The 24,675-nt window shown below is 50.7% G+C and overlaps 1 protein-coding gene across 4 annotated transcripts in view; it reads left to right on the top strand.

The window, feature by feature from the left end:
* Positions 1 to 23,907, top strand: part of LOC146859306 (uncharacterized) — a 300,182-nt gene extending 276,275 nt beyond the window's left edge. For 2 of the 4 annotated variants that reach the window (XM_085649971.1, XM_085649973.1), the window contains 3 exons: positions 17,921 to 18,009; positions 20,409 to 20,490; positions 21,380 to 23,906. In XM_085649971.1, coding sequence (XP_085506097.1) covers positions 17,921 to 18,009; positions 20,409 to 20,490; positions 21,380 to 21,402 — 194 coding nt within the window. In that variant the 3' untranslated portion in view covers positions 21,403 to 23,906. Of the gene's footprint in view, positions 1 to 17,920; positions 18,010 to 20,404; positions 20,491 to 21,379 lie in introns of all 4 variants that reach the window. The other 2 variants (XM_085649974.1, XM_085649972.1) reach the window with 2 other exon arrangements.
* Positions 23,908 to 24,675: the final 768 nt, after the last annotated feature.

Raw genomic sequence — 24,675 nt, 5'->3', positions numbered from 1 at the left:
TCCTTGTGACGCTACAAGAGGCCACAGGTATGGCTATGAGTAATGATATCCACCTGGAAAAACTCTCCATTCCGTCGCTGTTATACTGCACATCCCAGTTGTGCTGTGTACTTGGCTGTGCTGTGCATCTCTTAGGTCATGCTGCCCCATATGTGCACCCTCCTTAAGTTCTCACTTCCCTCCCACAGTTCTTCCACATCACAAACTATCCAACTAATGTTATACAAAAACCTCACGCTTTGCCCATATGTGCCCTGTATTTGCAGGTGCCCGAGGCTATGTTCGGTTCCAGCCCGATCTTGAACTAAAAAAGATATATTGCACCACTCATTCAAGCAGCTAATAACATGAAAGCAAACGTCATGCACATGGCAGGGCCACCACAACTTTCCAAAGCTTGGGCCCAGTTAACAAGTTCCGCGGATATAAGTGTGGGAATACCAGGTGGCCAGAACGGAAGTTTCCAGTCGGTGTCCCCTCTGGAATGGGGAATAACAAGTGGGCCTAGTTTTACAATGTTAAAATTCCCACACGGATCACTCTTCTGTGTGCAATGAGGCGCCCTTTCGTGCTTCCATCTGGGAAACGTGAGGAGAGAACTGCAGCAGGTGGGGGCGGTGAGGGCGTTCGGGCAGTGGAGCTCGGTGGGAGGACGGGAGAACCATTCCATGCCCCGCACCCACCGTACAAAGGGGTCCACAGCCCCGCCTGACCTTCCCTTGAGTTCACCAAGCAGCATTTCCACTCAGTAAAATTGAGTCAAGTGCTTCAGTCCCTGTCTGAGGAACACCAGGGCTTTTGTGAGCAGCCGGAGTAGTCTGCCCCCGAGGCTCCCTCTCTGCCAGATCTTTACTAGCAGAACACATGCTGAGGTGGATGTGGGAACAGAGTCCCGCCACTACATTTAGAGTGAGGACGCCGTCCCCTTACCTTGAGACAGCGGCTCAGGTGTGACCTTGCATTGGCTTTCAGTGTGGCTTTCATAGTGGCTCCCCGGGCATTTATACTTCATTGGTGGCATCCTTCTCAGCCATGGAAATGAACCAGGAAGTGGTTGTGTGCAGGGAACTGCTCAAAATTGGCACCTTCCTTCCCTAAGGAAGTGAAAAGGGGGCACTTTTGTGCTTTCCTGCTAGAATAAACCAACAGGAACAAAATACAGGAACACCAAATCACCCTTTACAAATGCACCTGGCACATTTTGTTTAGCTTCTAAATGTAACTAACAACTACATTTTATGCATATATTTCATGAATCTAGCGGGCATCTTATTGGGTTACAAGTACAACACAGCTCAGTAAGTAAACTCTGCTCAGCCCTGGTCTCTTTGGCTCAAGCAGCAGGATTTTCCCGACTTTGTGTGCGATAGGCACAGTTTATGCACAGTTCCCCCTAAAATGCATTCACATTTTGGAGTTTCCTGTCTTTTGTGTAAACCTTCACAGAGAAGGCATTTGTCCCCTCCAGAGCAAGCCCATGGAATTGAGAAATCGACTCTTCTACCTGATCTGGGAACAGATTTCTCTCCTGCTGAGAGCAAACAAATATGCTAGAGGAGCCCCCGTATGTAAGTGTCCTGTCACTCAAGCTTACTTGTTCCATCAGCATGTCATAATCCAGGCCTCTGCTCCTGGGCACTCCCAAATGACACATCCCAGATCAGTGTTCACTGAGAGATTTCATAGTCAGTATTTCTGTTTTTGGACGTTGTTTTGTTTTATTGCTTCCTGGTAGTTCACCCTGTTTCCTGGCAGTTCACCTTGTTTCCTGGCAGTTCACCTTGTGTCCTGGCAGTTCACCTTGTGTCCTGGCAGTTCACCTTGTTTCCTGGCAGTTCACCTTGTTTCCTGGCAGTTCACCTTGTTTCCTGGCAGTTCACCTTGTTTCCTGGCAGTTCACCTTGTTTCCTGGCAGTTCACCTTGTTTCCTGGCAGTTCACCTTGTTTCCTGGCAGTTCACCTTGTTTCCTGGCAGTTCACCTTGTTTCCTGGCAGTTCACCTTGTTTCCTGGCAGTTCACCTTGTTTCCTGGCAGTTCACCTTGTTTCCTGGCAGTTCACCTTTTCTCAACTCTAGACGACTGTAATTACTGCCTCTGGAGGGAGCTGGGAGCCAGCAGGAATGGTTTATTGCAGCCACTGGCCGCACAGAGAATAATATTTCAAATGTACGATTCAATATGGAGGTTAACAATGTACCTTCACCAAGGAACTATATTTTTGTAAACATTTAAACTAAAAGGAATTTAATTTTGAACCAAGCTCAGACCATTTTCTTAGCCAAACTTCTAAAAATAGACTTTTATTTACAACGAAGGCTCTTCTTTACCTACACATTGACATACAACATTTGCCAGCTGTTCCCAGTGAGGGCATACTTCACTTTAATATCTAGTGTATTCCACTTATGTATTAAGAACCAAACCAATGGCTATAGGGCCAGTTCATGATGGCTTATCCAGTGAATGAAAGCAGATTTGTCTGCACGGCCAAGGACATTGGCTTTCCCACTTGTTGCTGCAAGATTTTAAATTTCAGTAAGCCTGGCCACATTAGTGGACCTGGGGGCGACCCATGCCTTCTCAGTCCTACATGTGAGTGGATTAAATGCAAACTGCAGCCCACATGCAGCATTTCATGCCCACCTCACTGCCGCGTTTCATGTTCTAAATTAACATGGCCTTTCTGGAAAAGTAAACTATTTGATATAATTCATGTTATCAGGACAGGGCACATGCATTGTGGCACTGAACGCGTTAGTAACAGTCCACATGAAATCAACATCTAATCGGAAAAGATGCTTTTTTTAAACAAAGCAGGGTTTCCATTCCGTGAACGGAAAACTCAAGAGCCCAAGAAGACAACACCAATTCAACTGGAAGGTTTTTATTATGAGTCGCATGTACAGTACACGATGATAAAGGACACGTTTACCATGAAATACAGGCAAAGGCGCCGGAACTTACACTTCAATATAAAGTAGCAATATTTCATGCAGAAATGGAAACGTTTCTTTAACTCCACATGTTACAAAAGACTTTGCATATCCAGCAGTAAAATACATACTTGGGGGGGCTTATTATCAAGGGCCTATCGCCGCTTTAGCGGCACTTTTTTGCTGCTAAAGTGGGGATATTTCTCTCCCCATATTAGCAAGCTATCGCTAACAGGCGTTGGCGACAGTTTTCCGGCGATAGCAGCCGGTGTTTCTTTCGCCGTGCATGCCAGTGATATTTATCACTAATGACATGCAAGGTAGGCGTTCCTTCTCTGAATTTCACAAACTCCCGCTAACCGAACTTCACCCAATTAGCAAGGATAGCCCAGACCCACGAAGGGATAAAAAGTCGCACTAAGGCCCGTTAGCTGCAGGAACTTAAGACCAGAAAATAGCTGGTCTGAAAAATGGGGATAAGTCTTGGGCCCACATCTATGCACGTATTTGCCTGCGCTAAAGTCGTTCATTGCTGCAGTCTTGTCACAACCATGATGCAACTCCAGCAATGAATGAGGCCAGCCTAACCCTGTGGCACTGCCTCACCCTCACGCCTGCCATTAGGCAGGCGGAAGGTACTGACGCAGTGTTGTCCATGAGTGGTGCCCGAATGTTGGCGCTGTTGGAGATCCATCGGTGGTGGGTGCGTTGTCATCGTTTGGAAGATTTGGTGGAGTGTTGTTGTGAAGGGAGTTGATATGTTCTGCGTTGGCCCTGTTCCAGCTGCGAAGGGGTGCAATGATGGCGGCGGTGTCCGGTGGGCAAGGTGAAGACATGATGTTACCAATGATGGTCAGTCCAGGAGAGTCAGGTGGTGTGGTTGAAGTCAAAGTTCCCGCTGGCGGAGGCGACGTGCTTGACTGTATGTCCTGCTATGTGGCCTGTTGAGGTGAGTTGCAGCTTGCGTCTGATGTTGGGGATCTTCCCCAGAAGGCTGTGGTGTCCTGCTCACTGGGGTTGTCCAGGTGGAACTTGAGATAACCGGGTAGGATGTCGGTGGCTGGGAGACCCTGGGGTGCCATGAGGTCAACAATGGTGTATGACAATGGGAGGGCCAAGGCCCGGGGGGCCTGCATGTGAGGGTACCGCAGTGAATGTGCTTGGGCTTGGTCTGGATCTGGGAGTTGAGGTGGTCCATGGTCACCGTTGGGTCATTAGAGTGCGCGGTCAGTTGGAGTGTGCCTCTGTAGGTGATTGCAATGCCTAGTCTTCGAAGGTCGGCTGCTCCTTGCAGGTGATACTGCATTCATCAGTGATGTCCGGTCCGGAACATAGGTTGGTCCTGGCAGGCGAGGTGGCGTCCAGGGTTGATGGCGAGGAGGGTGCTAGTGTCATAGTGGTGGAGTATCCAAAAGGAAGGCTCCTTGGTGAAGAGCGCAGTCCAGGGTCAGACGGACGCAGATGGGCTAGCCTGTGGTTTGCCTTTGGCATGGGAGATGTCCAGTACACCGCAGGCAGTACATCATTAACTACGCAACTCAGGCAACGCATGTGCCTTTACATTGAATTTGACTACAACGCATTGTGAGGTGAGTAATGTGGTAATGTAAACGTATTCAGGTGTGTATGTGTTTTGGATGTAAAAAATGAAAAATGGTCTATTTCTTGGGTTAAAATATGAACAATGGGGTGTTTTGGGGCTAAAATATGAAATGGGGGGTTTTTTGGGCTAAAATATGAAAAATGGGGTGTTTTTGGGGGTAAATGTTGCCATATTTGGGTGTTTTGTGGGGTCAAATGTCGAAATCTTGGGTGTGTTTTGTCCCAATTTGGGGCGTGCATTTGTCTCAAATGTGACCTTTTGGGTGTCTTTTGGGGGTTCAGAAAGGAAATCCAGGGTTCGCAGTTGGGTTTGTTGTGCAAAGGTTATTTTTGGGTTGCACTCACTGTAGTGGGAACAATGATCTTTGTCTCCGCCATGCAATACCTACTTTACTGTTGCAATGTGCCTAGTATTAGTATTAATTGGAATGGAATGCGATGTTATGGCGTGCATTGCAACTACATATGTGCCTTTGACACACAATTGGTATGCCCGCTGTGCATGGACGCACAGCGGCCACCATTGAGAAGTGCGGGGGGTGTCTGGACAGCTGTGAGGTGGTAAAGAAAACTGGATGGTGTGTGGATGCGGGGATGTGTGTGTGAGCGTGTGTTGTTAAAAATATATTGTCTTACCTCTATGCCATGTCCCGTGTCTTCGTAGCTCCTGCGTCTGCTTCCAGGAAAAGAAAGTAAGCAGCCAGGCTCCCTCCCCTGAGTCAATCACAACGCTGCTATGCGGCGGAGAGATTGTTAATTGGCAATGGGACAAGTCATGCAGACAGGGGCCGTGGGGGGTGGGCATGTTCTCCATGCAGGCTGTAATGCAGCCTGCATTGCGAACAGAGAAGTGCACGTCTGCATTGGGCGGCCTGAGTGGGCCAACCAAACAGTCATTGCGCACTTGAGTGTGCATGCCAATTCGCACATTCCCTGCTCCGTGTTTGCTTCTCTGAGCCAGCACTTCCCAGTTCCCGACGCTGCTGCCCCTGCGGGCCGCACTCCTGTTCTCGCACATTCCCGCCTCCCAGCTGATCGTTCCTCCAACCTCCCCTACTTAATGGCAGACGCTGCGCAATTGCGCAGCGGACACGTGCCGCTGGCGCGCAGAATGCATGCTTAAGACAAGCCGGTCTGCGTACGTCTGTGACCCAACCGCGACCAGCGCCAGGAAGCCTGGATCACGGGCCTGGATCACCCACTGCTACAGCACAGCCACCCTTCATGCACTCAACCCCAGGAAAGTCAGAGACTGACAACAGGCCTCGGCAAACACAAGCCACAACCAGTTCTCCTGCCTCCAGAGCTTAAACACCACCCCGGACTCCAACACAGCCAACGCTAGCATCGGCAACACACAAGGATGCATCCTCCTCAACGGGTGCTCTGCACACACACGCCCTGGAAATCTGGAACCTACTTGACTCTTACCCGACATCGCCTTCTTCACGTACACCTGGACCAACACCTCCTCCGCCTCCAACATCAACACCGCCATCCTGGACGGATACAAGATCCAGAGGAAGGACCGCACCACCCACCCGGGAGGGTGCCTCGCCATTGCCCACAAGAGCACCCTCTACCTCACCACCTCCAGCGAAACCTTTCCCTCTGCCATAAACCTGCACTTCCAGCTCCATACCAGCCACAACTCCACCCTCGTCTACAGACACCCTGGGCCCTGAACACACCAGCCAGCCCACCATCTCCACCTGGACTTCTGTCATAGCCGAAGAGACAGCCTCAACCGTGAAAGGCATCCACTCGTGGGCCCCCACCAACCCATGCCTTCCCACATCTACGGCCGCCATCACACACGAACGGCAACACACCATCAACACCACCTTCAAAACAGGCACCGACCCAGACGACTGAAAGCATGCAGAAGTCTGGCCCCTTCTCAAAAAGACCACAGCTGACCCCACTGACCTCGAACTACCAACTCGTCTTGCTCCTCTCCTTCACGGCCACAGTTGCAGAGTAAACAGTCAACAGGGAACCAAAACGATTCAATGATAAACGCCGTCCTTGACCCGTCCCGATCCGGATGGCGAACTAACCACAGCAACGAGGTCATTCTACTTGCCGCCACAGACGACATCCGTACACTCCTGGACCAAGGCCAATCCGCAGCCCTCCTCATACTCCACCTTTTAGCGGCCTTTGACACCGTATCCCACCACACACTAGTCGTCAGACTACATAACGCCGGCATACAAGGAACAGCCCTCGACTGGATCTGATCATTCCTCCCCAGAAGAAGCCAGAGGATAAAGACTGCGAACCTTCCTCTCCAATCCCACGTAAATCACCTGCGAAGTCCCAGAGGGTTCATTTCTGAGCCAGACCCTCTTCAACATGTACATGGCACCCTCAATGCCACCGTCTGACAACACGTCCTCAACATCGTATCCTATGCTGATGACACCCAGCTCATCCTCTCCCTCACCAAAGACCCCACTACCCCCAGACTCAACTTACAGAAAGGAATGCAGGACGTCGCAGTCTGGATGAACAACAGCTGTCTGAAGCTCAATGCCGAGAAGAGAGAAGTCCTTGGAACCACACCTACAGCATGGGGCAACACCTATTGGCCTTCACCCTTGGAACAGACAGGTCTACGCCATCACCTCCAGCTGCTTCAACACACTCAGCATCCTCCGCAAGACCTTCAAATGGATACCCCCAGAGTCGAGGAAGACAGTCACCCATGCACTCATCATCATCAGCAGACTTAAATATGGTAAAGCACTTGACGCTGCCATTTACAAGTCCCTACTACGCAAACTACCGACATTACAGTACACGGCTGCCAGACTCGTCCTCGGCATCCCCTGGCACTAACACATCAGCCAACACCCACGTAGACTCTACTGTCTCCCCGTGGTGTAAAGAGTCACCTTCAAAATGATCACTCACGCCTACACAACAACGTAACCAAATATCTCCACGACAGAATCAACTTCCACGTACACAAATGAGACCTCCAATCTTCCCACCTCGCACTGTCCGAAACCCAGCTTATCCACCGAGCCAGAGCAGGCAGAAGAGCCTTCTCCCACATTGCATCCAATACCTGGAACGAGCTAGCGGCAGACATCAGAGGGGCCTCCTCCCTGAACACCTTCAGGAATACCCTCAAGACCTGGCTCTTCGGCTAACAGATCTGCGGCCCCCCCACCCCTCAGTGCCTTGAGACCCTCATGGGTGAGTGGCACGCTTACAGTTCCCCTGAGTGATTGAGTTATCATCATGTGATTGTTCCTCTTCTGCACTGCTTGAGGTGGTGAGGCAAAACTCTTCCAACATAGTGGTTGAGCCGCCACTGGGGGTGTGTCATCAACATGTGAAAGGCACAAGCGAATCCACCCTCGGCCCTCCTGCGCTACGCATCCCACCATCTCCTTACCTGGACATTGACCCTGTGGCGCAATCCACTGCACTCTCTCCAAATCTGTGACTCCACCAGCAGAAGCCTGAGCCAGGTGTGCTTTCACTGGGCTGGGTACAGCAGTCACCGCGTAGTCCGCTGTTGGACCACCCGATGCAGTTGATGCAGCATGGCTCCCTTAGGCGTGTAGTTGCAGCGTTCAGACCACACAAGTTCTGCGTTGCACAGGGGCCTCACCCTTCAGAGCGTCCAGCCAGCCCAACATCATCCGTCCTGTGATGCAGGGAGACGGCACCCACCGTTGGTAATCTCCTCCGTGCACCCCAGTGTAGTGGTAGATCATAGTATGTGAAGCGGACCTCACTACGTCAGTGCGCAGGATCACCTCTACAATTGACTGCACCAAGGTGCGCAAGGCAGGCTTCTCACACAGGTCAGCAACGTGTCTCCATGCGACCTGCCAGACTTCGTCAACCGGTACGGGCAATCGTCGCACATCGATGTCTCCCGTCACGGCTCATCGATTTCACAGCTACTCCACATCACACTCAAGGCCACAGACGCAGGTCCAGCGAGGGATCCCGGAACCAGATGCAGGTCCAGCAAGGGATCCAGGACCCGGGTGCAGGTCCAGCGAGGGATCCAATAACCAAACGCAGGTCCAGCGAGGCATCCAATAACCATACGCAGGTCCAGCGATGGATACAGGAACCAGATGCCGGCCCAGCGAGGGAACCAGATGCAGGTCCTGTGTGGGAACGAGGATCTCATCCTGGTCAACCGGGATGTTGAGTGGCTTGAGGGGGTTGTTGATGTGTGCTGCACTATGCCCTGGCTGCTCAAATCTGTATTTTTCATTTTTTTGTGTGCATCTTTAATATTGGAGGTGAATAGATAGGCTAAGTCCAAACTAGCGGGTTAGCGTGCCTTTTTCTATCGCTAAGGGCTTATCGCCCGATTCCACCCGCTATCGCCGGTTTCATTAACGCCATCGCACTAAATGTTAGAGGCAGTTTTCGCCGCTGATCCCTGAAGCTATTGCCTGTTAGCAAAATGTTGCTAATACGTCGCTAACAGGGCGATGACTTGCAGGGATCGACGACGATAGGAAATCTAGCGCTAACCTAGGTTAGCGATAGTTATCGTCATTTCTTGGTAATATGCCCCTTGGAGTTACACGAAAGTTCATGTTAAAGGGCACCATGTAGAGTGAGAATGTGGTAAAGAGATGGATGGACAGGATGGAGGAAGAGACAGAGGACACAATGAAGGAGGGGCAGAAAGGAACATAACAGGGCAGTGAACAGGAGAACGAAAAACAAAAATGTGTGAGAGGAATTGAGTGGAGTGGTACTGAAGGAGAGATCGAGAGAGTGAGAAGGAGTTGAGACCGTACACAACCACAGTGACAGGGAGGCGGAAGGTTGAGAGAGAAGAGGGATGGAGGAGGTGGGGCATACAGTAAGATGGAGAGCGGAGAAATGAGGGTAAGAAAGATAGGAGAGAAAAAGACAGTGAAAGCGCGAGAGAAAGTGGCAGAAAAAGAGAAATATGTCATATTAAGAAGATTTGTAGGGTGTGCATATCACCCATAGTGTATCCTGGTACCTAACGGAGGGGAGCTTCACTGACTAGGAATGTATTGTAAGATCCAGGTTTTCATTTTCTTGAAAACTTTAGGATAGATTTGCTTTGGGATGAAGAAAAGAAAATGCGCAAGCTCAGGCTCTGGCTCTAAGAATGCGGGCATTTGGGCAAGTAGGGAGCCAACAGAGCGGAGGTATCTGGTCAGGGTGTGGCATTTGATGCAAGTGTTAAGGTATTTGGGGCCTTGATTGTGTAATGCTCTGTATTTGTAAGTGAGGAATGAAATGATGACAAGTTTGTGTATGAGGAACCAATGGCGTCACTAAGCTGTTTAGCTATGTGTGTGTGGAGTGGCAGATTCAGGGTGAGTCTGGTTGCTGTGTTCTGGATATCCTAGAGTCTGTGGGTGAGTTGCAAGGTGATCCCAATGTAAAGGGTGTTATCATAATCCAGTCATCTGGTGACCAGTGCTTGAGTGGTGGTTCTCCAGGTGCTTAGTGTGAGACATCCGTAGACTTTCATGAGGAGTTTGAGGCGATGGAAGCAAATGGAGGTAACTATGCTGACTTGCTTATACATCAAGATATGATAGTCAATCACGATACCTGGGTTTCTTGAAGAGTTTGGGGGGTGTTGGTCCTAATTTGGAGGGCCACCAGGCTGTGGAGTCTTTCCTAAAGAGGACCACTTCCGTCTTGTTGGAGTTGAGCTTCAGACAGTTAGTCCACATCCAGTTGATACCTCAGAAGCTGGTGACCTTCATCTGGTATTGGAGGTGTTGTCGGGGAGGAAGAGGGTGAGCTGGGTGTCATCGGTGTAGGATATGCTGTTGAGTGTGTAGAAGTGGATGATTCTGTTGAGTGGGGCCTTGTAGACACTGAAGAGTACTGGACTGAGCAAGGAGCCTCGAGGGACACCATGGATCAGGTTGAAGGCAGTGGATGAGAATAGGGTCAGGCTTACAGATTGGATGTGATCTGTCCATAAGAAGCTGATCCAGCGGATGGCGGGTTCTCATATTCTGGTGTTGTAGAGGCATTGGATGAGGATGGGATTGGAGACGGTGTCAAAAGTGGCTGAGAGGTTGAATATGATGAGTGGCGTTGTCATCCTTGTCTATGATGAGACAAATGTAATCCATGGAGCAATGAAGGTGGTCTTGTTATTGTGGTTCTGTCTGAAATCTGATTGCGAGGGGCCCCAAAGGTGTTTGGTATTGATGTGGTGAGTCAGTATCTTGTTGACTTCTTTAAAGACTCTTTGCCATGTAGGGGATGAGGGAGATGGCTCTGTACATCACCAGAGCCTTCGGGTCCGCTGAAGTCTTTTTTAGGAGGAGTAAGATGGTAAGTTTAGGAGGCGTTTTCCATGCATCCATGAAGGTGACTGTCGTGAGAGTCATTGAGGATTGGCATGTGGATGGGGCAGATGGGGTTGAGTCCTATGAGGATGATGAAATGGAGACATGGATGCAAGGGGGTTCCCAAGAGGTGGTATGCATGGTGTTGGCTGTTTCCTGGGTGTTGATAGTAGGCCAGCACATCTTGTGAGTAAAGCGGTGTACTATATGGTGGCGTTGTGCAATCCCACCTTGTAATACACTCACTAATCCATCTTGAGTTCCGTCAGGCTCTTATGCAAACAGTAGGCAGTTGTGGTTTCAGGTAGTCAGGCTTTAACAGAGGAAGGAACAAGTGCAAAGCATTTAAAAGCACCAATATAGTTAAATAAGAAAGAAATGCAACACCAGTTTATTTAAAAAAAACTCTTATTTTTATGAATCGTTCAACATTAAAATGAAAAAAATTCACCTGAATGTTCCGTAAATTTAAATTACTAAACAAATAATAAATCACTGGTTTTCATTCAAATTGCACACAAGCATTGGTAGTTTCCGCGGTTCGTGGTTACTTTGAAAACTTTTGTAAAGTTGAGTACGGCTACTCGGGCCCAATCTGGGTAACCAACTCCAGCAGGGGGGGGATTCACAGGGGCCAAAAAGACTTGGCCGGAGAGTTACCTTGCCGTCAAAGCAGTCTCCAGTCCTGGTCCAGGTTTATGGGTAAACCACCATAGACTTCAATGGAGTGGTCCTTATGCAAGGGATACAGGATGCTGAAGATGCTGCGGATGCCTATCCGGTGACGGGTGTTTTCCTGTGCTTACTCTTCGGCCCACGGTCAATGTGCGGTGACTTTGGCTACAGGGGTCAACTTGTAAGGCTATAATAAAACGGTACTACTTGTACACAGGGACCTGTAAGTTAAATGTAGGGCTCCCGGTTTTATGACTTTTTTTTTTTTTTACATTTCTGTCTGTATTCATCCATATTTATTTTGTGTTTTGAGAAGAAATGGAGCTGTAAAATGGTATATTTCCACATATATTTAATGCTATTGTATTTTATTCAAATAACTTTATTTCGGCCCCAGGGCTATGCAAGTGCAAATACAACAGTGTATAATCAAAAAAATAAAAACAATACTGTACAGTACAGTCTGATGTAAGCCAATCAAATGTTACGAAAAAATGCCTAGAGTGCCATGATAGGTTCAGTTATCAGCTTGCATAAAGAAGATAAAATACTAAAAATAACAAAATGTTGTTACACTACAATTTAATATGAACAAGATAAAATCAGAGAATCACAGCGAGTTAATGCGGGGGGTGTTATTTTTCCGCAAAGTATCCACATGGCTCCTTGGAACTTGGCTACAGGTATGGCAAGCTATAAGCTGCAATCAGACCTCAAAATTCAAAGTGCAGCCTAGTGGCTGTACTGATGTAAACGCCTATGGCTATTTAACTCTTAGACATGCACTCATATATTAAGGCCTGTCATGTTTTTAGCAAATTAAGCAGCCACGTGTAAGAAAACATTACACTCACGTAAATATTATCATTATATTAATAATTTATGTTAACATATGCCTGTATTTAATATAATCTCATTCCGATTTTTAACTCTTCATGCTGTCTAGCTGATCAGCTGTTGCCTGGAACTTATGAAATCAGAATTGAGTCTCTCAGCAGAAGTACCCTTTGCAGTATTTTTTCACTTTTAAAAATTAATGCAGATAGGAAAAGCATTGGTTTTTATCTGTATTTATCTGTAAAAATCAGTAAAAACGGAAAACCAGAAGCCTTAGTTTTGCTACTAGTGGACCTGCGGCACTCATTGTGTCACCCACTTAAGTAGCCCTTTAAATATGACTCGGGCCTGCCATTGCAGCCTGGGTGTGCAGTTTGACTGCCTTTTCGACCTGGCAAAATAAATCTTTTGCCAGGCCTAAATCTTCCCTTTTAATACTGATGTCACCCCTGGGGTAGCTACTGAACAGCCCATAGGGCAGGGAGCAGTGTTTTTTAAAAGTTTGATATGTACTTGTAAGTTTTACATGTGCTGTAGTGAAAGGTGTGTAGGAGGAACGGGGTCACGGGTAGCAGAAGAATACACCACGCGAGTAGAATACCGGGATTTCAGGGGTTTTATTCTTTTATGTGACCATGATTTCCGGGCTCTTTTGTATCCCAGTCCCATAAGGTCCGTTTTGTCCTTTGAACAAAACAAAAAAATAATGGTCCTTTACGTCGGGTACAATTCAAATTAAATGGATTAGGGGCTGAAGGAGGGGTTCTTCCTGGCCGTCCTCTCAGGGCTATGTCCTGGTCTGGCCGTTCCTGTCACGTCTTTCCAGGGTACTCAGAGGTAAAAGGTACGGGAAAAAGACCAAGGACAAACAAGATTTAGTGTCAAACTCTTTGCTTTTGTACACTAGGTGCCACCACCACCGGGGGGGCGTGTGGTGATGCGGGTGGGGCTGTGGAGGCGCGGTTGGGCCGGGGGGGGGCGGGGGGCAGCGGGGGGGCCTCGTTTTTGGTTGATTATAGTGGGGACAGCGACCTGGAGGAGGACTCAGAGGAGCGGGTGGGCGATGATTTCGCCCTGTATCTTTCGGGGAGTGAGTCGGCGGGGGGTGAGGGCGGTGGGTGGGGGGACCAGGCTTCGGACACGGTGGGTGGGGGCAAGGGGAAAGGCGGGGGGCGGGGGGGGTAAGGGTAAAGGCCCGGCTAAAGCAGTGGGGGGACGGGGGTCGGGCTTGGGACGCCTGGCCCCTCCGGGGGTGCAGGCCGCGGTCGTGGGGCACGGCCGCAGGGGAGGGGCGGTGGGATGACCTTTGGGCGGAGATGTCTCTGGAGGAGCGTATCCGGGAACAGCGGCGGCTGATCGAGGAGACGGAGCGGCGTTGGGAGGAGATGTGCGCGGCCAGGGAAGGGGAGCGGGCGGCGGACCGGGTGGTGGCGTGCGGGGGAGGTGCGGGGCCGGCGCGGGGGCGCGGGTGCTGGGTGTGGCTGGATGAGGCAGGGACGGACTTGACGTCGCAGAGACCTGTGCTGGGGCCCCCTCGGACTATGCCGGTCACGAGGGGGGGGGGGGGAATCCAAGCCAGCGCAGATTGCTGGTAGAGGCCGGGGTGGGCCGGCGGGGCGCATGACGGCCTCCAGACGCCGGGGCGAAGTAGTAGGGGGGTCCGCGGCGGCCTGCCCTCCATCGAGGGAGTATGCATCATCGGCGCCGGAGTATGAGTTTGTTCAAGGAGAGAAAGGAAAAGGAATGAAGCGTGTAGTGCATGAGGTGCGCGTGGAGCCCAGTGAGCCTGTGGTGGTCGAAGAGCTGGATTACGAGTCGGAGAGTGAGGAGTTGGAGGAAGGCGAAGTGCGTGAGGTGATGGGGCCGGAGGCAACGCGGAAGTTTGGTGTTTTCCAGGCCAACAAAGCCAGCTGCAGCAAGGCGCCAGTGGGGAGGGTGTCGGCCCCGGGTCCCGGCGGACGGGCGCAGGAGGTGCCACGCACTTTGACAGGTGAGAGCACGTGGTGGGGGGCGTGGGATGAAGGGATCGGGCAGGGGCGCCGAAAGTCTTGTAGGTCTGTGGGGGTGGGGGATGGGTCGGTGAGGGTGGTGGGAGAGTCGGCGCAGCCGAAGGTGCCGGCTAAGGCGGCGGCCCCAGAGGGGGATGAGAAGCGGATGGTGGGGGCCGGCGTTCAGACGGAGAAGGAGAAGGATGGGAAAGAGGAAGGGGGAGAGAAACATAAGAAGAAGCTGCCTTATATGGGATTGGCGATGCCATTGGGGTCCCATCTGTCCGAAAAGACGAGGGGCAGGATTTGGAAACACGAGTATGTGGACGTCTTTAAATTGTTGCATCGGGAGATTCAGGCGAAAGAGGGGTCTAAAGAGGAGGAGTGGGAGTTGACAAGGCGGCCGCGGGTGCCGGTAAATATGGAAAATTGGACGTCGGCCTTCTTGATTTATGCCAGTATTTATTGCGAGAAGCATCAGGATAGGGCGATTGCGTTATTTAAATACATGGATATCATCAGGAAAGCGCAGATGCACTTTGGGGGTTTCGCTTGGCTCAGTTACGATGAGGAATTTCGGGCGCGGGTCAGCGTCAACCCTGACAAGCCCTGGGGAGAGGTAGATCAGGAGCTGTGGGTGCAGTGGATGGCCTCCACGCAGTCCTCTGCGTCCACCCACACTGCGAGTGGCCTTCCGGTGGCTTATCGGCCTTTTCAGTCCCGTCCCGCCTCGGGGGGGGCGGGAGGGGGAGCCGGTGGAGCTGGGGGAGCGGGCGGGCAGGCTGCCGCTGCAGGCGCAACAGGACAGCCTGCTAAGAGTGGGGGAGCCACCACAGGGGCTTGTTGGAATTTCAACAAGGGGTTCTGCACCCGACACCCCTGCAGATTTAAACATGAGTGTTCTAAGTGTGGAGGCAAGCACCCGGTCACGCAGTGTTTCACATTGGCCACCCCTTCCGAGCAGTGGCGGGTCACAAAGGGCAGGGGGCAGGCTGGGCCAAAGGGCTCCTACGCCAGTTAGTGTGGAGGCCATGGGGCCGTGGCTCTCCCGCTACCCCGATCGGGCGGCGGCGTTGCGGCTGTTTTGGGGATTCACGGAAGGGTTTCGAGTGGGGTACCAGGGGCCGCGGGAGTGCAGGTGGGCGGAGAATTTGCGGTCGGCGAAGGAGTTGCCGGGAGTGGTGGAGGCTAAATTGCGCAAGGAGGTGCTGGAGGGTCGCGTGGCCGGCCCGTTTGACACGTGGCCGCTACCTGAACTCATCATATCCCCTTTGGGGGTGGTTCCAAAAAAGGAACCTGGCGAGTTTCGTTTGATTCACCATTTGTCATGGCCTGAGGGACGGTCGGTGAATGATTTCATCGCGGAGGAGGATTCTCGGGTGCTGTATGCGTCGGACGATGCGATTGGGTTGGTGAGGTTGTGTGGGCGGGGGGCGGAACTGGCCAAGTGCGACATCAAGTCGGCGTTTCGCCTTCTGCCTATTCACCCGGCGGATTTCTCGTTGTTGGGCATGCAGTTTGGGGGGCCATCTTTGTGGACAAGGTTTTGCCCATGGGGTGCGCGATTTCCTGCGCTCTTTTCGAGACTTTCAGTTCCTTTTTGCAATGGGCCTTCACTGACAGGGCGGGGCACCAGCTGGTGTCCCACTACTTGGATGATTTCTTGTTCGTCGGCCGAGGTCGGTCGGGGGAGTGCGGGGCGGCTTTGCGCCACTTTCAGAGGATGGCAGGGGAGTTTGGTGTGCCGTTGGCGCCGTAGAAGACGGCTGGGCCCAGTTGTCTGGCGTTTCTGGGAATTGAGTTGGATTCAGTGGTGTGGATGGCGCGCCTTCCCCAGCAGAAGGTGTCGGAGATGCAGGACTGTCTGAGCCAAGTGGTGGTGCAACGGAAGATCGATTTGAGGTCCGTCCAGCGTTTGTTGGGCTTGCTGAACTTTGCGTGCCGAGTGGTGCGGGCGGGCAGGACGTTTTGCAGGCGACTGGGGCTGGCCATGTCGGGGGCAGTGTTGCCTCATCACAGGGTGCGGATTTCGGTGGGTGTCCGGGCGAATCTGCGAGTGTGGCAGGGGTTCTTGAGTGACTTCAATGGGGTCTCCTTGGATTTTGCAGATGACAACATGGTGTGGCAGGTGCAGATTTTTTCGGATGCGGCTGGGGCGCGCGGCTTTGGTGTGTTTTGGGACGGTAGGTGGTGTGCGGAGCAGTGGCCGGCGCACTGGTTGTCACAGGGCAGGAGTATCGCGTTTTTGGAGTTCTTTCCGCTGTTGGTGGCGCTGCAGGTGTGGGGACAGGAATTTCAGAACAGGTCGGTGCTTTTTCATGTGGACAACCGGACGGTGGTGGATTTGGTGAACCATCAGAGGGCGAGGGACCTGCGGGTGCTGCGCTTGCTGCGAAGTTTCATGCTGCTGTGCCTGCGCTTCAATGTGCTGTTTCGCGCGAAACATGTGCCGGGCGCTAGCAATGACATTGCGGATGCATTGTCTCGTTCGCAGTGGCAGCGTTTCCGAAGGTTGGCGCCCGGAGCGGACTTTGCCAAGACCAAGGTGCCAGAGGGTATCTGGAGCTGGGGGGAGTGAGAGTGGTGAATCTGGTGGAGCAGTCTGTGGCTGAGTCCACGCGGCGGACTTATCGTTTGGCATGGGTGGAGTTGGGTGTGTTCCTGGGTTGGTCGCAGGATGCGTGGCGGATGTCTCAGCGGGAGTGTGAGGAAGGTGTCATGCGGTATGTGTTGCACTGCATGGATAGAGGACTGTCGGCAGTGACGATTGCAGGTAAATTGGCGGGGATTTCTTTCTACGGGATGATTTATTTGGGTTTTGATCCGGCCAGGGGTGAGTTGCTGAGCAGGATGCTGAAGGGCTGGACCAGGGAGCGGGGAGGGCGGGGGGGGGGCGCCGTTGCGCGAGGCGATTACTTTTGAGCTGTTGGTTGGTATACTGGCGGAGTTAGGTGGGCTTTGCTACGACATGACTGAGTTGGCGTTGTTTCGTTTGTGCATGACGTGGATGTTCTTTGGGGCTTTCCGGGTTTCGGAAGTGTTGGGGGGTGGCGGGGGGCTGGGGATGAGGTTTGAGGATGTTAGTTTGGATGGGGGGCGCCTGGGGATATGGCTGAGGCGCTCCAAGACGGATCAGGCTGGAAGAGGCACATGGGTGTGGCTGAGAGAGTCGGGGGAGTTGGGAGTGTGCCCGGTGCGGGAGTGGCGCAGTTTTTGCAGGCAGAGCGGCCGGAGGGCGGGGGAGATTTTCTGTCATGCCTCCGGGAAGAGGGTCACGGCGTTTCAGCTGCTGGCGGTGTTGCGCATGGCATTGCGGCGCCTAGGCAGGGACCCGGTGGGGTATGGGACACATTCTTTTCGGATTGGCGCGGCGACTGCGGCGGCGCGGCTGGGTTGGTCCTGGGATAAGATCAGGAGGATTGGTAGATGGCGCTGGCGCTGCTGTGAGCGGTACGTTAGGAAGTAGGGCGGGGGGGGAGCGCGGCGGCTGTGTGAGCGTTTTGTGCAATTTTTCTTGTTTCTAATGCTCCCCTTTTTTCTTTGTAGGGTGTGTTGGGGGTCCAGGAGCCAAGACGGTTACCTGGACAGTGGGACATTCATTTGTGCATTGGGCCGCTAAATTTTCTGACAGGCAGGTGTATGGGCGTAACCTGGGCCTGAGATGCAGCAGTCATGAGGTGTTTTGGTGGGGCAGGAGTGGGATGCGCTGGGGGGAACTTTTGCCTTGGCTCACGAAGAAAGTCTCGCAGCAAGGGTGTCCGGATTTGCTCGTTATCCACCTGGGAGAGAACGATCTGGTGCGGCAATCGGCGGTGTCCTTGATTTATCTGATGCAACGAGACTTGGCAGCGATGAAACGCAATCTGGCTGGCGCTTGTATTGTGTGGACAGAATTCATTCCTCGAAGGATTTGGAGGGGGGCATTGAAGCCCGCTGCGGTGGAGCTCGCTCGCAGAAAATTGAATAGGGCAATGAGAGTTTTCTGTGAGGACTGTGGGATCAAGGTGCTGGCGCACCCTGGTCTGCGGCTCGAGGAGCCCCTGCTTTTTCGGGATGATGGCGTGCACCTTTCGCACATGGGAAACGCTTACTATATGATGGAGATGAGGGATTTTATCAGTGGGTTGTGGAATGAGTCGATCTGGTGTATGAGGGCGAAAGGTGCACTTGTGCGGGGTGAGGCAGGTAACCGCCCTCCGGGGGTTCCCTGGTTGGCGGATTGGGGAGGGGGGAGGAGTCCATGACGGGCATACTCACCCTTCCGGGGAGGGGGATACTGGGGAAACTTGGGGGTGCGTCAGAGCAGTGTACGACGAATGGAGATGATGGTGGAGTTTTTGAAGAGAAGTGAGGAAGCGAATGGAAGTGAGAAGGTTGCGGTGTGAAGTGGGGATGGAGTAGTTGGAGTCTTGGAGAGTATGGGTAGTGAGAAATGTTGTTGTTGGGGATTTGTGTTATGTTTCTGGTTATGATTGTCCAACCCTGTCCTAATAAAATGGCCTTTTACGCTAAAAGTACCTTGCGTGGACTGATTATCGCGCGAGGTGAGCAGTGAAGGTTGTCCCGGTTGCAGCTTTAATTAAGCATAATGCTGTGTCTTAGGGCCCGCACCTTCCCACCACCCTCACCAGAATGCTCCACCCAACGGTACTCGCCTTGTGCCATGACCCGCACTCTGGGCCGTGGCGTAGGGACCCGGGGCGTTCTCCCTCTTCTCTGGCCCGCCAGGTTCGCTCGCTATGTCAGCTGCTCCTGTAATCTCGTGCCTACCGTCTCTTCTGCCTCGAGCTCCTCAGTAACTCCGCTTCCTTCTCCTCGCACCGCCGCCTCCGTGTTGGATTTCTCCACTCCACTCCTTCCACCATTGGCCTTCTTTCCTTCCGGGTCTCTCTCTCTTTGTTGGTCTCCCGCAGGTGACGTCACAGGTACTTCCGTCCTCTTCCCCAGTGCTGCTAGACCACTCACTGCCTTTCGAGTTAGGTGTGTGTTCTGCCAGGTTTCCTCCCAAGTCCGGGCTGGCGGATCGTCTGACTCCTCACAAGGTGATGAGTCATATCAGAGGTGTCTTGCTGACAGGTCATGTGAAAGGGGTCTTGGCGAGGAGTCATTGGATGACATGTGTCTAGTCAATGAGACATGTGAAAGGTGTGCTGCTGATGAGTCATGTGAAAGGTGTGTAGGTGAGGAATCATATGAGAGGTGCCTTGATGATAAGTCATGTGAAAAGTGTCTTTGTGATAAGCCAGATGAAAGGTGTCTTGGTAAAGAGTCAGGGTCATGTGAAAGGTGTGTAGGTGATGAGTCATGTGAAATGTAACTTGGTGAGGATCATATGAGAGGTCATATGAAAAGTATCTTGGTGAGGAGTCAGGAGTCATGTGAAAGATGCCTCTGTGATGACCCGTATGTAAGAGGTGTCTTGGTGATAGGTCATGTGATTCCTGGTGGTCCTAAACCCTCGGTGGGTAAGTCGCTCTAGAGCGCCATCACATGCTTCTTTTGGATAAAGCTGCGTGGGTCACTTCTGCAGCCAAAGGAAGTGAGGGATGATCGAATGGGGCACTGCAGTCTGTGTGACCGGAGCACTGCAGTCTGTGACCAGAACACTTTGTGAAGTGGGGTAAGAGACAGATTGTCACGGATACGCTAATTTGGGGGAAGACTCATAGTGCTGAGGCAGGGCAGTTAAGTGGGGACCACCTATTGTTTGCATATTTTTGTCTCAAATGTATTCACTTCAGCGCTGATGCCCCGCTGCAGGGTCCACCACAGGGGGCTCTGTTCACTTGTCCCATTATCTCATCTGGAAGGGATTGTAAACATCAGTGTAAGGTCAAGCCCTCTGCATATTTACGGCATCTACCTCTCTCTCTCCCTCTCGGTCTCTCTCTCTCCCCCCTCTTTCTCCCCCTCTATCCCTCCCTCTCTATTCTCTCTCTCTCTCTCTCTCTCTCTCTCTCTCTCTCTCTCTCTCTCTCTCTCTCTCTCTCCCCCCACCCCCTCTCTCACCCTGTATCTCTCTCTCAACAGGCAGGGCAACGGCAAGAGTCACTTTCCGGAGCTTCGGACCCATCGACCTCAACAACCAGCTGAATGGCCGGGCGCTGCTGCAGGAGGTATGTGCAGTGCTTTACACCACAGCTGCAGTTAGCAGGGTGGGTGAAGGCTTACTCAACAGACATCTATCTAGGCCCCCAGCTGAAGGACTGGAAGACTGTGTGAAGACACAGACTCCTGCCTTACTCTTCTTACCAGTCCTCAGCATCCCACCCTGGGACTACAATGCCCTCTGTGCCATGGGTGGTGTAAGAGGGGGGGGGGGGGATGTCCTCTGCACACATTACTTCGCCAGCCACCACTCTCAAGCTGCTTTGCTTATATTGGTAAAGTGCATTTTTAAACCCCTCTTTCCTTTTCCCTTCCTTGTACTTGCAGCATCTTAAATGGACTCTTGAACCCCCACAGCAGATGGTACGATACACCTCTGCCTGTGTGGTTTATTTCTGTAAACAGACCTGTTACCATGGAGATCGCCCACTCTTTCAAGCACACAAGTCCCCAGGGTTCCAGTCTTTCAGGGACTCCCAGAAGTAGTTTGGCAGGTTTAAAGGAGATTATGAATTCATTAAACTAAGAATGTAGCACTTTAATTATATTCAGTATTCTAGAACGTGACCTTTGCACTTCTAAATGAATTTCTTTTTAACTAAAAGTATAACCTCTTAGTCGGAGTTGCAGACACTAATGAGTGCTCATCAGGACACTGGTTGCTTTCTGTTCTTAGCACTACTTTTGCCACCTGTGAGGGCAGTGGTCAAATTGGTAATGCCATGGTTCACAAGGGGCAAGCCATGAGTTGCAATAGACACCCCCGTCGACCCCAAAATGATGTCCAATGTATGCCCTCTCTTAGAGAGAATTCATGTGGTTTATTTTCGGGCTTGTTTTAGGTATTCACTTAATCCTTCTTGGCTTTAGATGCAGTATGCTTTTCTCCCTCTGCAGGTCTGCAACATTCTGGAGAATAGGTTTCCATCGTTCGGTGCTCAGTTATACATGCAACAATCTCAGGCCAGCCTGGACTGTAGGACCATGGTGGGGTCCCCATAACTCATGGGATCTGATGTACCACCAGCCTCTTAGAGAGTCCTTGAAGACATCCCAATGACCGTTGAACACAGCCGTGTATGGCTTGGAGATGAAACCTCTAGCCATCATCACTTCTATCATACAAGCAGGCCAGATACCAACTCCACCAATGCTCCACTCCGTGCCACGAGGCTGCCACATCCTTTCTAACTGTCCAGATCACTGTAAACAAATTTTCTTCCTGAAGAAGGAATTCGGTCCTACGATGTGCGAAATTCAATCCACTCCCTCAATATGGGTCATGTTAAACTCTCGAAAGTGGAGATGACTATTGTTATGAGACAAAAGGACATGCAGTCAAGGGTTGGCCTCCATACTGGTAGGGTTCACCCGTAGACATGCAGATTCAGAGCAACTTGGACACATGATGTTTGAAAGAGCTATGGGAATAAAAGGAAAGCTGCAGAGGAGAACATTTTCTAAGAGAGTATTTTAGCATATTTAACAAAATGTAAATAGGTTTTTATAGAAATGCAATTTTGTAATAGGTCTATGCGGATCCTTTAAAGATTTTCAGGATAGCTACAGAAATAAATGTACGTGGAGTGAATCTAAATGAAGGACATTAGTGACGTCAGTGGATCGCTTAAAATCTGCATGGATCCTGACCTCCTGAACCTAAATAGGGCCCACCGGCTCTACAGAAATACTTGGCCTCCTTTCATTGAATTCTGGGCCCAGCAGCAGACGTTGATCACTGTTCCTGCTCTTAGAGTAGGCAGGTGAAGCCCTAGAAGGATTCAGGGTGTAGCAGGTAAGATAGCTCAGGGGGCTACGTGCCTACTGCAGTGATCTGTATGCAAACTGCAGGTGACATGGTTGAATTCTGCAAGAGCTGACACCTATTATCCTCTTTTCCAGGACAACTGTGTATCATTAAATTACGTAATATGATAGATGAAACTGAAGAATTATGGTAGCTGGTGCTTCTTAATTCGCACATTCTTATTTTCATTTGTTTAGTCTGTAGTGTTTGTGTTGTGAGCATGTTTGTTACTGAGGCTGAAACAACCTGCATTGGGAACTGGAGGCCCTGGGCCAGGCATTAGATCATACCTTGTTGTTAACATAGAAGCTATCCATAGGAGCATCCAATGGCAGGACACAAGGATTGGCTCTATGGCAGAGTTGCGGGGTATTCTCAAGAGATTAATTTACACACTCTGTAGTTATCCTAAAAATGAGACCTGGATCCAGCCCTTGACACCCACCAATTAGACACTCAAGTTTGCTATTAAGGCCCTCATTAGAAGGTGGTCAAGGGAGGGTGGGGAATTTCCCCCACATTGTGTTTATATTTTTCAATATGAAAATGAGGGAGAACAGGCTGGATTGGTTTTAACACACTGAATTTTGCATATTTGCTTCTTTTTTTTTTTTTGGTCCGTTCACTCGATACTTTTGAGCAGCTTTGACCTGCCGTAATTTATCAGGTGATAACTGCAAGAGTATGCTCATTATCATAGAACTTGAAATCCAACCTCAGTGCAAACTCTTGGGATCAGGTTTGTTAGCACAGCTACTCACCCGTGAGGGTCTCAAGGCGCTGAGGGGGAGGGGCTGGTGATCCGTCTGGATGTGGAGGTTTCAGTCGAAGAGCCAGGTCTTCGGATCTTTCCTGAACTGAGGTGGAGGGGCAGGGTGTTCCAAGTCTTCAGATCCTTCCTGAACTGAGGTGGAGGGGCAAGGGGTTCCAGGTCTTCAGATGCTTCATGCTGAGGTGGAGGGGCAGGGTGTTCCAGGTCTTCGGATCCTTCCTGAACTGAGGTGGAGGGGTGGGGTGTTCCAGGTCTTGGCAGCGAGGTAGGAGAATGATCTTCCGTCCAGTCCTGGTCTTGTGAATCCGTGGGATGGTGTTATGCAGTGAAAACGTGTTTATCTGCATGTGCATTGTATTACTGATAAACATTTGGTTCCTATTCTCCTTATGATTCGTTAAATGATGCAGTATGTATCTACTTGCAGTGCCTATCTCCCATACCCACATCTTGTTAAACTGTGTAATATGGATGGACTAGGGCTGCATCAGGTAGAATGTGAGGATCTAGCGGCGAAACTGCCACCTTTTACAAGGTGTAGAGCTGGGTTCTTTGTCTCTTGACTGAAAACTGTGATTAGATGCAAATTACTGAACCTCCACAACTGAGGCACCCTTTATGGAAGTGTTTTGCCATTTGTAGCTGAATGTAGGCATGCATTGGGAGTCTATCCGCTGTCCTCGAGTACTGCACACCAAGATAGTGAGCTGTCTACAAAGAGAGGGGATTCCCTCTTGCACAGCCCTTTCATTGCAATAGATTCTCCTCCATTTTATATTCTTTTGTTCATTTGTCTTTTTATATTGTTTTGATTTGTGTCAATACAATAGATTTTGGTTTGCAAATAAGTCACACAATATGTACATTAATCACTGATCTTCAATGTGTCTTTTATTATCACCATAATGAGGAATTTATTAAGAAAAACAAAATTATTAAAAGAAATCAATTGGATAAGTTTCCAAAGTAATGGATGTCAATGCGAGTAAAAAAGAAGACAAATGTAATTAAAGGGCTATGCATGTGGGACTTCTCACTTTAAAATTCGCCCACTAGTTCAAGTGACTTAAAGCGCCTGTTCTTAAATGTGTGAATATATGAAATGTAGTATGTTTGTCACTTTGAGAAATGCAATGTAATTGTGCAGCTGGAACATATAAGGTCTGTGCTCTGTCACCAGGTAATGCAACATTACAGAGGTGCTAGAGTTATATCAGCTAAACTTCTCTAAAGTTAGACAGATGATGTGCACCAGTACTAACATTGTAAGTTTACTAGCCATAAAATGAAGAATCTATGCAGCTGTGTCACAGGAAGGTAACAAGGAAACAGCTTGTGACATGCAGCAGTTCACAGCTCATTGACGCCCCCTCGTACAACACCCCGCTGCTTCCAATCCTCTATCCATGATCCAGGTAATCCCTGGATTCAGAAGAGAGAACCCCACTCTGAAACCCTGTAGACCCCCAGCATCAGCATCCCCATTGCACCTATAAAAAAAAAAAAAGAAAAAAAGACACCACCTGCATGCTCATAAACTGCATATCAGCCACAGAGCTAGCAGAATCCATCCTCACCCATGACAGACATAGCCTTCATCACCTTGACCTGGTT

Source organism: Triturus cristatus, chromosome 3_2 (assembly GCF_964204655.1).
Source record: "Triturus cristatus chromosome 3_2, aTriCri1.1, whole genome shotgun sequence".
NCBI classification, from domain to species: domain Eukaryota; kingdom Metazoa; phylum Chordata; class Amphibia; order Caudata; family Salamandridae; genus Triturus; species Triturus cristatus.
This window is presented reverse-complemented; position numbering and strand designations above follow the sequence as displayed.